General features: G+C 38.1%; 1 protein-coding gene across 5 annotated transcripts in view; it reads right to left on the bottom strand.

Annotated features, from left to right (window-relative positions):
- ANO1 (anoctamin 1) overlaps window positions 1–16,890 on the bottom strand; it is a 177,473-nt gene that overhangs the window by 33,993 nt on the left and 126,590 nt on the right. For all 5 annotated transcript variants that reach the window (XM_083355211.1, XM_083355209.1, XM_083355212.1 and 2 more), the window contains 3 exons: window positions 12,609–12,673; window positions 11,465–11,599; window positions 8,241–8,401 (listed from right to left, as the gene is read on the bottom strand). In XM_083355211.1, the coding sequence (XP_083211337.1) occupies window positions 8,241–8,401; window positions 11,465–11,599; window positions 12,609–12,673 (361 nt within the window). The remainder of the gene's footprint in view (window positions 1–8,240; window positions 8,402–11,464; window positions 11,600–12,608; window positions 12,674–16,890) is intronic.

Below are 16,890 nucleotides of genomic sequence, written 5' to 3' on the forward strand. Positions count from 1 at the left end.
GTAATCCCCCACTGGTCAGCATTTTTTTTGCCTTAGCTCTGCCAATCAATATTGGGGAAATATACCGTATGCATTCAGAATGGTGTTTAGCTATAGCCTTGACCATTTAACCATTTATTGCACAGTACTCCTGTTGGCCTCCTGTTTCTTTAGAACTTGTGGGGCTTATTGTGCATGTCATAATTCATCTTCCAGCAGTTCTGAACTGAATCTGGAAATATATTGATACAGCACATGGAGCACAGCTGAAATGTGCATTGTTCTAGAAACATACCCATAACTGCCTGTGCCCCTGCATTTTGCATCAGCTGAAATTTCCAGATACTCTTCAAGGGCTGCCCCATGTACAGCACATTATAGTAATCCAATTGGGAGATGACCAAGGCATGAGTGACCATAATAAGCAAGAGTCAATAAATAAATAAATAAAAATAAAATATGTAATATGATTTATTTATTAACCGTAATATAAAGGAACAAATTGGTCTAGTAAACAATAGATTGAAAAGAAGGGAGTGAGGAAAGAAGACGGGGTAAGAAGTATCATTTCCTGTTCCATTCCTTTACTTATGTTAATAACTTTACAAGCATGTTTATGGCAAGATATGTGGCACTATCTTTTAATCTAGTTTTGATCCTAATCGTCTAGTTCAACCTATAGTTCCACTTTATCTCAAAATATACAATTATGATAGTGATGAAAGACTAACTTTGTGATTAAACCTCACATTTATGACCTTCTCATGTTTGTAAAGCAAAGGAAAGATGAAGCAAGCTCATAAGCACAACTGCTGTTCTACTTAGAAAAACCACTTAACTTAATGACTGAGTTGCTGGACACAATTGTGTTTGCTGTATGAGGACTATCTGTACTCAAGGGAATAAGTATCTGTGTAATAATTAGAACTGTTTTGTTCTTGGGCTTGACAGTTTAGTAAGACAGTGAATTTGTACTTTGCTTTTGACAGGCTTCACATCATGTATGAAGCCAAACCATCATGATAAACACTAAACACAGAGCACAGAGATGCCTTTATGTGTACCAGTTGTTCAAAATAAGCTTAGAAGTATTATTTCTCTGATTACACAAAGCTTGTGCCTGCATTTTCCTTGGACATTGCCCAGATGCCTTGGCTCACAATTTGTTCCGGAAAAAAGAGCCAAACAAAAAGTTTGTGGGTCCATTAGGAACGTTTTGGAAATGTATTTAAAGGGGGAAAAAAGAAATGGGAAGGATATGATCTATTAAAAAAACAGAACTCTTCAGGAGCAGATTCTAGGTACAAAGCAAACTGCTTCAAATGATTTAGTTCTTTCTCCCAGCTAGCTGATATTTTTAACAGAGAAAAGTAATAGTTGATTCATTTTATCCAAAACTGAACATGAACTGGTGCTCTATTTTCATTTTCTATAAGTTGGCTCATAGCTACCATCACCATTTTCCCTCTCCCATTTTGCATTTTTTTTTGCATGTGTGCATGCACACAGAAACAGAGGCACACATTTCCACAGTTTTTGGAACCAAGCCCTGCACACCATCCTGTTGTCAGCCAGACTGATAGGGGACTATGAGATTCTAGTCTCTGCTCTTGGCCACTGGATTTCTGTGAAGTCATTTTCTGTGTTGTGCTCATAAATTTGCAAACTTTATTCCACAATCAAAAGGCAACAGTCTTTAAAATGATGTTCAGCAGGATGACAACTTCTGTAATATACACTAGTAACTTAGCACCTATGCAGACACACATAATATGTAAAAGGTACTGCTGGTCACGACACTTAAAGGGGAAAAAATTACCCAAAGCTAATGAGGAAAAAAACAGCATCCCTATCAAGTTAATACAATTAAAATCATGTGACTTCACGTTAATATTCTATTGAAGCGTAACATGAGATTTTTTTAAAAACTGCAGAATGTAGGGGTTTTGCAGTACAAGCCTGAGACATTCATTATTTTGCTGGAGCAAAATGTTTTCAAAAGAATCAAACTGGGTTCTATATACTAAACTAGGAATAGACTATGTATTTGCTCCATATCATTTAACACTGTATTTATAAAATCTGTGCTGTAAGGAAACAAACATATGGATCATACAACAAATCAATCAGAATTCTCACCAATCATCAAATTGAAATTATCATATTTTGAGCACATTATGTGAAGACCTAGCTCTCTTGAGAAGTCTGTAATGCTGAGAAAGGTAGAAGAAAAGAGAAAAGAGGATGACAGTGGCAAGGGAGATGAATTTAATTACAGCAGCTATGAGTACCTGAAGAACTAGGTTAGGGACAAATCAACCTGCAAAAAATATATATTTATGCAGTTTCTAAGAGTCAAAATAATTAATGACACATAATAATAATCAATCAATTTGTGCTGAGCTCAACCTGTGTTTCTTCAGCATTTCATTGTTTTAGGCACTTATGTCAAATGTACATCTGTACACAGCAAAGACAGGATTTTTTAAAAGACTTGGCACATATTATTTGGAAGTAAATCCAAACACTAGGCTGATGTTGAAGCTGTAACTTTACAACCATTTACTGAGGGTAAGCCTCATTCAACTAAATAGGCTATATGCCTGAGTGAATATCTGTATGATTGAATGGATGATGTCCAATAGCTCAGAGCCATAGGACTGAAATCAGACAGAATACAAATAATATTTTCTACAGTTTTACATGATGATGTTGAGACAATAGCAGTCCCAGGCATAATACCTTGTCATTATTAACTTGATATAATATCTGAATTCATCCAGCAACGAGATTTGTAATGTATCCTTCATCTATGATGGATGACCAGCTGTAACAGAGAATAATGTAGGGGTTTTATTCTATTCTTAATAATTGGGTTGATGAGGGAATTTCAATGTGCGTAGCCTACATTAACAAATTGCACCTTCTGAGCCTCCCCTCCCTTTATGGATTTATTAAAGGTCAGGAGCCTCTTGTTTTATATTGGTTGATGTTTTATCCAGAATTTGTTCAACCATCTTGGTCTTCTGATAGCTGTACTAAAAGGGACTAAGATTGGGGAACCTATAGCCAACAGAATTCTCAAGCTGACTTCCTAGATTTTTACAACATTGGCTACTCTGATCAGGACTTCTGAAAGACATAGAAGCCACACGTTTCTAGGCTTGGAACTAGACTATGCCAAGAAGTGAGACCACTAACAAAAGAAATAGGTAACCTTGTTTCCTTCAGCTATCTTGGATTTCATTCCCAGATAACATACAGTATCTAAAGGCAGGGGACTGTAGTGATTGCAGATTGCGTTCCCCTGACCCATGGGATAATGTATTTTGGAAAATGTTTTGATATATATTTATGAAAAAGGAGCTTACCAAATCATTTCAGGCAATAACTAGAAACTAAGCTATTTTGGCAACAGGGTTATTCTTTTAATTGCATCACGTACTTAAATACTGAAGGAAAAAAGTTTGTGGGGAAGTTTAAAGGAATGGAATAGCTCTTTGTCTGGGCTGGGTTGGGGAATGAGACTATTTAAAGCCATGATATTCTCTTTTACCTTATCATATATTTCAACTACACATAATGTCACAAACTCCTCTACATGATAACAACTCATCTAAATCAGAGGCATAGGTTGTTTTTTTCAGACTCATCTTTTTTTCCTTTTGGGCTTCCCTGGCGTTCCCTACAGCAGAGATATTAAATCACATTGAATTTTCATCTGTCATTATTACAAAAATCTACAGATACATCCACTCACCATTTTCTCAACTAGGGTATATGTCTTTGATTAGCTTTACAACTTATGGAAATTGGTGTTTTATAGAAAATGAAATCTTTTACTGAACTGTCACTAAGGCTTTCTGTACTGAAATTCTAATAGAAAAAAATGGATAATTATAGGCCAAAATGGGTAATTATAGGCCAAAGACTATGGAAAGTACAAGGCCGAGACAGTCTGTGCTAAGGTAATTTCAGCATTAAAAATTCACAAAATGATGTTCACATTTGTTCCCAGATTTAGAATTAAGTCCATTTTCACAAGAATTATAATGTCTTTTAGTATCATCAAGTTATTAACATGCAAATATATCTGTAATCAGTAGGGTCTTTTTAGCCACAGCAATGGTTTTATGACATAATAAACCACTATACAAGATCAGGGTAAATTGGTATGAGTCAGACTGGATCAGCACTGCCTTTATGATGAGTAGTAGTTGCCTTCCAAGGCTTCAGCAGCTTTTTCTGAATTGTATTTGGACACAATGGAGCTTATAACTACCGTATGTTACAGAAACATCCTTTTTCAAGTCATTTTTGTTGTTGTTAGCTGCAAAGTCGTGTCTGACCCATCGTGACCCTATGGACAACATTCCTCCAGGCTTTCCTGTCCTCTACCATCTTCTGGAGTCCATTTAAGCTCATGCCTACTGCTTCAGTGACTCCATCCAGCCACCTCATTCTCTGTCGTCCCCTTCTTCTATTGCCCTCAATCTTTCCCAGCATTAGGCTCTTCTCCAGTGAGTCCTTCCTTCTCATTAGGTGGCCAAAGTATTTGAGTTTTAGCTTCAGGATCTGGCCTTCTAAAGAGCAGTCAGGGCTGATCTCCTCTAGGACTGATCGGTTTGATTGCCTTGCAGTCCAAGGGACTCGCAGGAGTCTTCTCCAGCACCATAGTTCAAAGGCCTCAATTCTTTGGCGCTCAGCCTTTTTTATGGTCCAGCTTTCACTGCCATACGTTGCAACTGGGAAGACCATAGCCTTGACTATACGCACTTTTGTTGACAGGGTGATGTCTCTGCTTTTTAGTGTGCTATCTAGATTTGCCATGGCTTTCCTCACCAGGAGCAAGCGTCTTTTAATTTCTTGGCTACAGTCCCCATCTGCAGTGATCTTGGAGCCCAGGAAAATAAAATCTGTCACTACCTCCATTTCTTCCCCATCTATTTGCCAGGAATTGAGAGGGCCGGATGCCATGATCTTGGTTTTCTTAATGTTAAGTTTCAACCCAAGTCATACCTATGACTAATAACGTATATAAATACATGAAACAGGAGACCATGAATAGCATAGGAAGGCTGCCTCACATACAGTGATGCTTTTCTTAGGAAAAACATGTGCTTCAGGTAATATGTGAAGATCACCTATGTAGAAATTGTAGTGCATAGTATAGAAAAGTATTTCTGGTTTCATTTTTATAAATTCAGCTTTAATATGCCATATTTGGCAATGGTGTTTCGTACAATGATTTTATGCAGAGATTCTGTTCCTTACAATCAGCTTAGTGCAAATTTGAAGACATGGATTTCTGCCATGAGCTATGTAGGAGCCGGCATGAGTCACTCTGCTGAAATTCTCTGCAGTGGATTCCCTTTTCTGAAATTATAACTTACTTCCTTGGCCTAACTTTATACCAGAATTCCTGAGGTAAGTAAAATTGTAGAGAGCTGCATTGATGTTGGTTTTGTGCATATGGTGAAACAGAAGCTTGCCCAATTTACCTCCTATGATTTACATACACGTTTTACAAAATCTCATGCCCAAAGTAGGCCTGAATGACACATTTGATTTTGAGGTGCGTACATCTGTAAGCAATTATCTTACAGTGTCTTTTTCTGAAAGTTGAATATATAAAACATAAAAACAGTAATCAGGTGAAGAATCTAAAGAGAAATCTCTCTCCCTCTCTCCTTGTTTATCTTAGAAACAAATAAGGGGTGATCTTGAATAGGCGTCCCTCCTCAGGAAAGGGAGGACAATAATTTCCAGTAATCTCCTCTGTAGACCTTATATCATTTCCTGTGACTGATACTTTCCAGCAAGAGAAAGACATGACTTGTGTCCACCCACAGTTTTAACTATTTGTCAAAGGAGAAGAGAAAACTTTGTCCCACAATAAGAACAGAAGAAAGATTTTCCTCCTGTACTGGTTTTTGGTGAGGAACATCATAAGAAATATTTCAGTTTCCAATAATTAGCTAGGCTCAGTGTATATATAATTGCTGGTGAGCAAGGTCAGAGACAAATAGTCGTTTTACAGTGTTTCTGCTAGCCAGCTACCTTCTGGTATCTGAACATTTGCCTGATTGTATCACTCATATTTCCCTCTTCTGGCCCTTAAGAATTACATTTGCTATCTTTAGTCAGTCTGCACTGCCCCTCTGTAAAAAAAAAACACTGACAAAGGTTTGGGGAGCAAAAATTAAGAGTTAAAAAAACCCAGCAAGTTTTCACCCAAAACAGAGTTGAAAATAAGACAGAAATGGATCCATAAGAGTATCTGGAGATAATCTCTTCCTTCTGATTTAAGCAAAGAGAGACTACATTTAACTACAACTGATATTAGATGAAATATTAAACTTAAAATCCAAAGACAACATTTGAAATAATTTCAAAAACCTACTTCCTTCAAAACAACCAGAACTGTCTTCTCTCTCTTTGTAAGGATTAACTACTTTCTGTATATGTATATGATGATACCAGGCTAAAACACAACCATAAAGGCAAAGATTATACAGCTATCAAACATGTCTTCAAGCATCATGGACAAATATAATACAAACCAAAATTCATAAATAATTATATGAAAGTATTCTGCATAGGAACTACATTAAACATGTCCTCCAGAGTTTTATCTCTTTTTCCTCCAATTTGGCAACTTCCAGACATGTTGAGATTGTAGTTCACAGAAACCCCTCCAAATATGGCCAATACTCAATCTCAACACACAGCTGAAGAGTTCCATGTTATGGTGTAGGGATGGCCTAGCACAGGGGTGGCAAACCTATGGCACGCGTGCCACAGGCAGCACGCGGAGCCATCCCTGTAGGCACGCGCACCATCACCCAAGAGGGAGGTGGGACCAGGCTGCCCCACCCCCTCTCCACATGCTCCTACGCTCTTGCTCTCTTTCTCTTTGCACTGAGAGTCAGGGAGCAGCTGCAAGAGCTGGGCGGATCCGGGCTGGATGGTGGAGGCAGCTGCAGCATGAGTCCAGGTAAGCCTCTGGAGCGATTTCACGCCTCCCGGCCGATCATTTTATGATGCTCCGGCGGCCTGATCCAGACATTGGAGGCCTGCAGAATGCTTCTGCTGCCCAGATCTAGGGCTGCAGAGTGATTTTGCTCCACCCCAGAGCTGATCTGGGCAGCAAAAGCATTTTCAAAGCTTCTGGAGTTCGCATCCATGGCCGTGGGGTGATTTTACGATGCTCCAGAGGCCCGATCCGGGCATCGGAGGCCTGCAAAATGCTTCTGCTGCCCAGATCTAGGGCTGCAGAGTGATTTCACTCCCCCCCCAAGGCCGATTTTGCAGGCCTCCGAAATCCGCATCGGGTCGCTGGAGCATTGCCCACTCAGTGGCCACACCCCCGGCACCCAGCGATGCATAAGTGGGTTTCAGGTTGCAGTTTGGGCACTCGGTCTCAAAAAGGTTCGCCACCAATGGCCTAGCAGAACTGTCATGGAAAGCAATCAGACCAATATGAGAAGCACAAAATCAGAAAGTACTGCAGAACCTTCCGACTCCTACTTCCTCATAATTGGTATGCAGAACCATATGACTTGATGCTGGAAATAATAAACAACCATCATGACAGAGTAGCCATGGGCAGAGTTGGAATGTGCCTTTACTATGTACAAACATCGACATCCCAGAACTTCTTACATCTAAGTCATATGCAGGCATCCACTGCTGAAATACTAGGACGTTTTACCAGAATTTAAGGGTCCCAAATTCATAAGTGAAGAAAATTAATTTTTTTTAAAACTAAAGTCTTACATTGTTGTTTTCCATAAATCATTTTGCATGGTTTTCTATTGCTATAGCCTCTCAATATGTGAATTATGTAGGTTCTTCACAAACATGAGATGCCTTCAAAATTGAAATGGCACCTTGAGTGATATAAACAGCATCCTACTGGTAACATTAATGCACTTAAGTAGTTTAACTATGATCAGTCTTCTGATCAGATCAAGACCAGGTCCGCAAATAGATATTGTTGACATGCTATATAATCCCTAAGCAGTTTTGTGCCAAATGCTTCACTTTGTATTCATCCAAGCAACCTTCTGAATTTTAACTTTCAGTACAGAACATAAATGTAAATGTGACAGTTTTATAACAGAAGGACCAAAAAGGGACAGTACAGATAATTAACTGTTGATGACATATTGTCCTACTTGTTCTCTATGTAAGGAAAGTTAAACTCAAAGTCAAATGAAAACTCCAAGCATACTCCAAAATTATATAAGCATTCTTACCCCAGAGAGCCATGAAGACTGAGAAGAAGACAGTGGCTGGATTATCAAAAAGATGGCTAGCCCGAGCAGTGGCACAAGCAGAGCTCAATTTCCAATAGCTACATGTTCTGTCACATAAGGGGCACATGGTGATATTGTTTCTCTGGTCACACATCTCCATGCTAAGGGAAGGCAAGCAGTAAATTAAAGGTGAACATATCTGTCCCTTTGCTTTCTACTGAATCCCTGAGTTGTGAAATACATGCACTGAATATGATTTGATGCTAAGCATATTTATCCAATCTTAACTCTCCCCCCCATTTCAGATGCATTGTATTAACAGTGTAAGCTGCATGGCATGAACATTATAAATGTAAGTTAAATTCGAAAGGACAGGAGCCAACTGGCATCAGGGATTCCTGACAATTGGAAAAACCAGATTAAACATTTGGGCTTATTACTCTGGTAAATTCTGCTGCACTTAACACTGTGGCCCTTCTGAGTACTTTTATATTGATATAATCACTTGGGCTATGTTTTTTATTTTCTATTACTCCACGAGACTGCAATAGTACAGTGCACTAAGACTGTCTACTCAGATCTTTTGAAATATAATCCAGTCTTCTAATCACAGAAATATAGTGGTCTAATACTGTATCAAAGGATCACTATCCAACCGTGACAGAGTGATTTGAAGCAGGCTGCAGAATCATGCATTCCTGGATTCTCCTTGATCTTTCTCGTGGTTTGTAACAAGTTTTAGACAATATGAATAAAATGTAAGTTAAAATTGTCATTTATCCAGACAAATGCGAATGGTAGGTCCACTGCCTTTGTTTATCCAATCCATCAATTGATGTTTTCACCATGAAATCACTTCCAGTTACAACCATTTATTTATTTAATGAATTTATATATCATTTTCCTTATCAGATGGTACTTATCTGATCATGATTAACATTAAAAAAAACTTAGCAGGGCCAAATCTGGTTAATACCACATGGAACATGTCCATTAATAATCAGGAATAAAAATTTGTTTCAAAGGGAGTCTTTAATTAAATATATTTCAGAGTTGTGTAATTCTATTTTAATGAATTTAACTTTTTGTGACATTGAATATAGGCCTCAGACTGAAATTTTAACAGGACTGAACACATCAATGTATTTCCTCCAAATCTATATGACTATTACATTAATATATTATTATTTTAGGACATTTGTATGACTGTGTACTTTATGAATTTTATACTTTATGGCTTTGTTAACATTTTTGGCTACAATGGTTTAGGTAGTTACGCAAACAAGGTGGGACTTGTTTTTGGGTGGGATGCAGGGGACCTTGAAGAAACTTTTTAAATTTATGTTAAGCTTATTGCACGACATATGTCACAGTTTCCATGTGTCACAATGATCAGGAATTGTACTACCACATTTCAACATTAGCAGTCATAGGTGTCTCTGGGGGCTGCAAAAACTGGGATCAGTGACCACAGCTTGCCATTCTTCTTTTAAGGTAGTTGTTACAAGGGTTTCCCAAAATTCAAAAGATGTAACAGCAGAACATCACAGAACAACCCCACTTATATTGTTCTGAGCTTTGGGAGTAAGTCTGGATTGTAGGAGTTGGTAAAATTAAATAATTTAAAATAATGTAGTCCTGAATTCTGTTTATTGGAAAACAGAATTCCTTTCCCCTCACATATTTTTCAATAATTTTGGAATGCAAGCACTTAATCCACTCCTTTTTCTATCTAGGTTAAACACAAAAAAATTCTTAAGGCTTTCTGCCTAGAGTTTGCTTGTAACTTTTGATCACAGAGTTTCATGATGGTTTCCAGCAAGCTTGCCTCAGGGGCAAAGCTAGCTGACTTTGAGCCAGTCACCCTCTCTTAGCCCGAAGAAGAAAGCAATGTCAAACCACTTCTGAAAATGTTGCAAGGAAACAGCAATCTCTCTCTCTCTCTAATCTATCTATCTATCTATCTATCTATCTATCTATCTATCTATCTATCTATCTATCTATCTATCTATCTATCTAATCTGTCATTGTCCCTTCCCATAAAAGCTATTTGACTATTCTGGTGGCTTGTGCTTCCTTATGTAGTCAGAGCAACAGCAATGGATAACTTCATATGATGCAGCTTTACTGCAACAAATAATCATGCAAATAGTTTTTGGAAAGAGAAATCGCCGATATGTGGGTCTTTATTGTTGATCATTTGGGCTCCATAGATGCCAACTAAGCATACTGAAGACACAACACTAAATTATACATGAAAAGGGCAACTAGGGATATGTCAGTCCTGACAACAGAAGAATGGATAGAAAATATGATGGAGCTAGCAGAGATGGCAAAATTGATTATTTTAATTATAGAAAAGAATATGTTCAGTTTTGTTTTTACTTGGAAACCACTTTTGGACTCTATAGTCAAGACTGAAAAAAATGAACTTTCGACTTTGAGTTTTGCTGATTAACATAATTTGTTATCATAGAAATGGCTAGTACTTGTTAAATTGGTAAAGTAAAAAGTTGAAGCTGTAATTGTATTTTGTGCTTTATTGTGCTAAAAAGAGTTGGAAAGCAATGGTTTTTCCCCACTTTCCCTTATATTTCTTTTTTCCCTTTCTTTCTCTTCCCCATTTTCCTATTTTCTTTATTTTCATTTGTATTTTACATCATAAAAACATCAATACAATTCTGGGGAAAAATGGCAGACTGTGCTCTGTTTCTATACACTAAAATCTCATAAATGGGAGAGGCTGTACATACAGGTCCACTATACAGTAAACTATACAGTGAATGCCCATGTTTTCATACAGTTAAGAAGAAGCACTTGCCACCACCACCCCAAGTCATTTTGTGGCTCTGAGTATACTGAGAAGTGGGAATTTATTGGAGCATAAATGTTATAAACCATTTAGTTTTTGATTGTGCTTATTTGCATTAATCAGCCTTATATCTCAGAAACTTAATTAAATCCCTGTGACCAAGAAAACTGAATCCTGAGGAAATGCTGACAATTAACTTCTCATTATTTATAAGCAAAACTCATGGTTGTAACAATAACATCCTGATTTCAGAAATCAATGTTGTTAAGTTGTGATATATATAAGAGTATGGCTACAGAACCTAAATCATTAGCTTTAGTCAAAATCATTTAGGATACTTTTCAGCATACTGAACACAAGTGAAAATGATGGCTTTGTACAAAGCACAGATAATTGTGCATGTATATTTTACCTTGGTATATTCTCATCAACAGTTGCACAACCATAAAGGAACACGATAATTCCCACAATAGAAGCTGGAATGAGCATTTGTGTATAAACTCCCAGCCAGGCAAAGTATAGTCCAATCTTTTCACCAAAGTACTTCCTGAAATAAATTATAGGAGGAAAACACTATATAATGTATCATGACAAATGTATCGTGGCTAAATTTATGAATTAGACAGCAGGGCTGACTTTGAATGGGAAAATAAATCCTGTTGATTAGCCAAAATGCATTTCCTCTTGGAGAATTCATGTCCACATGCCATTTGGAACAGATCCAGTTCAAAAACCAAGTAAGTAATCCACTCTTGCTTATTAAGTAGCTTTATCTTTTTATTTCTATAGTTGTATTTGGCACTGTTTCATAAAGGGAACCAGGAGCACCCTCACTTTGTGAAACGTGGGACAGGAAGAAATTGGATATTGGGTTTATGATCCCATAAACAACCTTTCTGGTCTAGTGCCTTGAATGGCTTTATAAGTGGTAGCCATCACCTTGAATTGTACCTGGAAGCCTATCGGGAGTTAGCGCCACATGTGCTACAAGGGCGTAATTTAGTGTATCCATTATTACATGAGCTTCTGCAAATCAGTTGTAACTTCTTTATTAGTAGAGCAAAAGATCTGCAGACAAAAAATTCCAGATTGAATCTCTTCATGGCATTGGGAAAGAGCTATCTGCAATTTTAGACACTTCCTGTGGTTCAGTGTATACTAGTCTTCCTGAACTTGGTACCCTCCAGTTGTGTTGGGAAAACTATTCTGGAATTTTGCGACTAGAAGACCCAATACATTTACAGATGATTAAATTCAGGAGAGCTAGTTTTAAGATTATTGCTTGTAAATCTGGGGAAAAACAGGGGCCTATAATATGGCCTATGGAATGTGAATTTTTATCCTAAACGTAAGAATACTTTATTTCTTTGGATTTCTTTTTCAAAGGCCACTTTTCATAAACTGATGACTAGCTCTATGAAAGATACAGCTTTCTGAGTACTGTAGCAGGCCACAACTGTTACCCAAAAGCCGTAGGCTATCACTATTAATGCACATATACAAACACATATGCTCTTAGAGTAAAGGACAAGTAAGGAGTTATCACTGTTTCTTACCTAACTAAGTCAATTGGTTGATATTTATAAAATACTCCGTAACTTGCCCATTCTTCACACAGGAGCTAGAAAAGAAATTTAAACAGAAAATGAAAACCGGAAGCAAATAATTTCTTATTTCAACACTACTGCATAGTTCTCAGTGTCTTTGGTGTTATTATATTTTAGTTTTATGGTCCACCAATATATACAGCTTGCATTAAAAAATGAATATGCCTACGGTTTGGCTCACTGTCATATTTTTGTATTCATTTATAGAGGAACTAATAAACAGAGGGTAGTGAGATGCAGCTGGGATGGGTAAAAATGCAAATACCAGAAAAACTCTTGATAGATCTGGAGGATGTGCTCATTCTTTTATTCATGAATCTGTATGAGCCAGAACATATGCAGTTACTAAACTAGTATGAGATTCATTTTGGTGTAACCAGCTGGATGACCTTGGGCCAGTCACATTCTCTCAGCTCTAGGAAACAGCCAAGTACAAACCACTTCTGAAAAACTTTGCCAAAATCTTGCCAAGAAATTAAGTTAGATTAAGGCGCTACTTTGCTATTTACTTTCTTCAGTGCATTGTCACAAAAAGAAGAAATTTGGGCCATATAGTTAGAATGTTTCTGACATTATGTTAACTATTAATGATTAAATACATCCAGTAAAACCATCTGAGATAATGTTATTCTTCAGAGGCTACAGGAAGTCTTAATTTTACATTAGGATTGGTACCTCTTTTAAAGAAAGTGAGGAGCCAGCACGACAGTTCTGAACTTAGATCAAAGTCTCCTTCATGGATAACTCACCCCAGTCCTTCTCCAGAGATTATGGTCAGAATTTTATATGCCACCAAATAACCTTTGAATTCTGAGCTGAGGCCAGCATACTTAATTCTAGATTCAATAACTCATACATTTTAAAAAATCCTTTTAATTTTAGAACTGGTTTCATTTAAACATTTGTACTGATAACAATATGCATGTTGGACTATTTATCCAACAGCAACTCTATTTTCATTTACAGCATTCTTTCATGACAGCTGAACTGAATTTTCTATAATATGAAAAACGGTATGGAACATGGAATTAACAACTGATACATGAAAAATCCCTGAATGATGAATATAGTCAGGGAAAACAAGAAAGGAAAAGGAATATGATAACTTTTCTGAGGGGTGTGTGTGAAAGTGACTAGGGATTAGGATCTTAAAAGGCAATTATGATTATATGAAATCTTGTACCTAATGTAGCTGTACATGTTCTGATGCCACTTGGAACATGTGCAAACGAAGCTGCTGCATTAAATGGTCCAGGTCTGCGTCATTCCCCCATAAGAAGGTGTAGTTGCTGGACTTCCGGTGGCTCCGCGGCGACGGAGGGAGCCTTCCCGGGCTGCCCGCGGCTCAGCTGTTGTTTTTTCGCCCGAAACAGCGCCGATCAGCTGTTCGGGCGAATCCGAAGCCCCCTCCTCGGGAGAAGAGGAGGGGGCGAGCTCCCAGGTAGGGGTAGAGTTCTCCAGGGCCGCCTGAGCTTATGGCTTGGGCGGCTGAAGGATTGAACTCCCCCGTAGCCTGGGCTGCTCCCAGCTGGCCGTCGCCTCTGCTCCTGACTTCTTGGAGCAGAGCCAGCCGTCTGCGACCACCCCTGCCTGAAGGAATGACTATGATTTAAAGGAGCAGGCAGAGCGATACAAGAGGAAATGGTAAAGAGGATTACTATGTTTTACTCTCCAGCTTGATGGACTTTTTTGGATTACAAATCTGAAGTGAAAGTGCGTCATATTTGGTAAAAGATGGCGGCTAAACCACCCCCTAAAACTCTTCGGAGTGCTGGAACTTCTCCCGTGCAACAATCATTATTGCAGGCGCTGCATCCTCCTGATGTATTGACATCAAAGGACTTACAAGATGCTCTTGAAAAACATACCCAGGTAATTTTGGAATCAATTAATATTAGATTTGCACAGATGGAGGAGAAATTGGAGAAATTGGAGGAGAGAATGGAGGAGAGGATGGAACAGAAGCTCAAAGCGATGAGGGTAGACATCTTGACTTCAGTGTTTAAAGTGGCTCGGTGTGTGGAAGAATTGGAGGAAAAGCTAGAAGACTTGTCTCAAAAGAATGCTATATTAGAAGCAAAACTATTGGAGAATGAAAATAAAATGGAAAGGGAACTGTGTCTTGCTCAATATTTCCAGATGCAGTTTGCCATTAGAATTAGAGGCTTAAAGGAGAATACTAAGGAAGATCTAAAGCAGCTGGTTTCTGAGGCTTTTGAAATAGTGTTGAAACAGCCAGCATCTGAAATAAAAGGAGGCATGGACAAAGTGTTTCGTGTGAATTCATGGATTGCCAGACAGAGAAAGTTGCCTAGAGATGTGGTGGTATATTTTGCAAAAAGGGAAACTAGAGATGAAGTTATACAAGCTGCTTATGATACTAAAGTTATGATTGCTAATCAAAAAGTTTTGGTTTTAAAAGAAATTCCTCCAAAGATTCTAAGGAGAAGGAAGGATTTTACATTTCTTGTGCAAGAGCTCAAGCAGCGAGATATAAGGTTCAGATGGGAGATCCCAGTGGGGTTGATGGTGACGCACGAAGGTAAAAAGTACCGTTTGGTTACTGTGATGCAAGCGCGTGATTTCTACAATAATGTTTTAAATGCAACGCCATTAACACTTTTGGAAGCTGGAAAGGGATCTGGAGAAGGAGTGCATCAAGAGGCCGAAGATGGTCAGATAGAAGACAACGGTGTTGGAGGAGATCAAGATACAACCTCGTCGGATGAATCTATAAAACAGAGGGTGACGCGTGCTGCTGCAAAACGATCTAAGAAGAGAAAGTAGCAGGAATTGCAGAAGTCTATGGAACTTTTACGATATAGTCAAGTAGTCAAGTAGGGGAGGGGGGAAAAGATTTGGGTGTAGACGCAATATATTTTTATATTTGGTGGTTCTGTGGAAAGGGTGAGCTTTTTTGGATTGTGGTACTGGAAGAGGAACGGCCGATTACAGAAGAGTTGACTTTAAAGTTTTTTGATTTGGGATCCTTGGTTAATTTGGAAAATTATTTGTAAGAATGTTATATCATGGAATGGATAAAATGGATGGAGTTTATTTAGGATAAGTATAGGGTTGAGAAGGGGTTTTTTTCTTCTTTTTCCTTTTTTTTTTGTCTTTAATATATATTTAATACTATTAAGGTTTGTTCCATTCTATATAAGCTAGAGAGTGTCCTTTTCTTATTCTAGGTTTTTTTTTATACATATATTTAATATTGTTAAGGTTTGTTTTATCCTATATAAGCTAGAGAGTGATGGATTTTAGAATTTATAGTTGTTAGTATATGGTTGCTTAGGTTTGCTTTTTTTTATATATATATATACCTTGTATTCAGCTCTGGGAAGTAGGGGGGGGAGGGGGGAGGTAGGGGGGGAGGAGGGAGGGGGGAGGAGGGGAGGTAGGGGGGGAGGAGGGAGGGGGAAGGGGGTTTTTTTTTAAAGGAAAATTGTATTTTAAAACTTTTCAATAAAAAAAAAAGAAGGTGTAGTTGCTAACCATGAGATCAGGAATACACATGGTCACATATTTAAGACAAAACCCCTCTAGACTGGACTGAGGTGGAATAGAAAATGATCCCCTCTCCAATAAATTTCCATAATAGTAAGGGTGGCCAAGCTTTTTTTTTTTTAAAAAAAAATCCATTTGTCTTTTAGAATAAAAACAGATAAATTTGTATTGAAATATGATTTTCCCAATGTTTTTGAGTAGATCCAGATTTCTGCCTTCTTATTCAAGTGCTTTGCAATCTGAGCTTATTTTATTGTCATGAGATGGCAGGTGTTCCTGATGTTGTTTTTCTGTTCTGCACCTCTCCACCATCCTGCAATTTCCCTGGGTACCTGCCTTTCTTTGGAATTGAACACCAGGTAGCAGATTGCTGTAGAGATAATTATATGTTGCAAAACAGGACACCCGTTTGCACCACTTATTCACACGGAACTAAATCAAGTGACAGTGCTCTATACTTTATTTATCAGGATTTCCCTTGGAAAGCAACCCCCCCAAAATAAAATAAATCCATTTCTTTTCCATTAGTATTGATAAAAATGGTAGCAAAAAGGAGAAAGTTTAGTGAAGCTCAGTGGGCTAAGACGCTGAGCTTGTCGATCAGAAGGTCGGCAGTTTGGCGGGTCGAATTCCGAGTGCCGCGTAACAGAGTGAGCACCTGTTACTCGTCCCAGCTTCTGCCAACCTAGCAGTTCGAAAGCACGTAAAAATGCAAGTAGAA

The sequence above is a fragment of the Vipera ursinii genome (assembly GCF_947247035.1).
Source record: "Vipera ursinii genome assembly, chromosome: 1".
NCBI classification, from domain to species: domain Eukaryota; kingdom Metazoa; phylum Chordata; class Lepidosauria; order Squamata; family Viperidae; genus Vipera; species Vipera ursinii.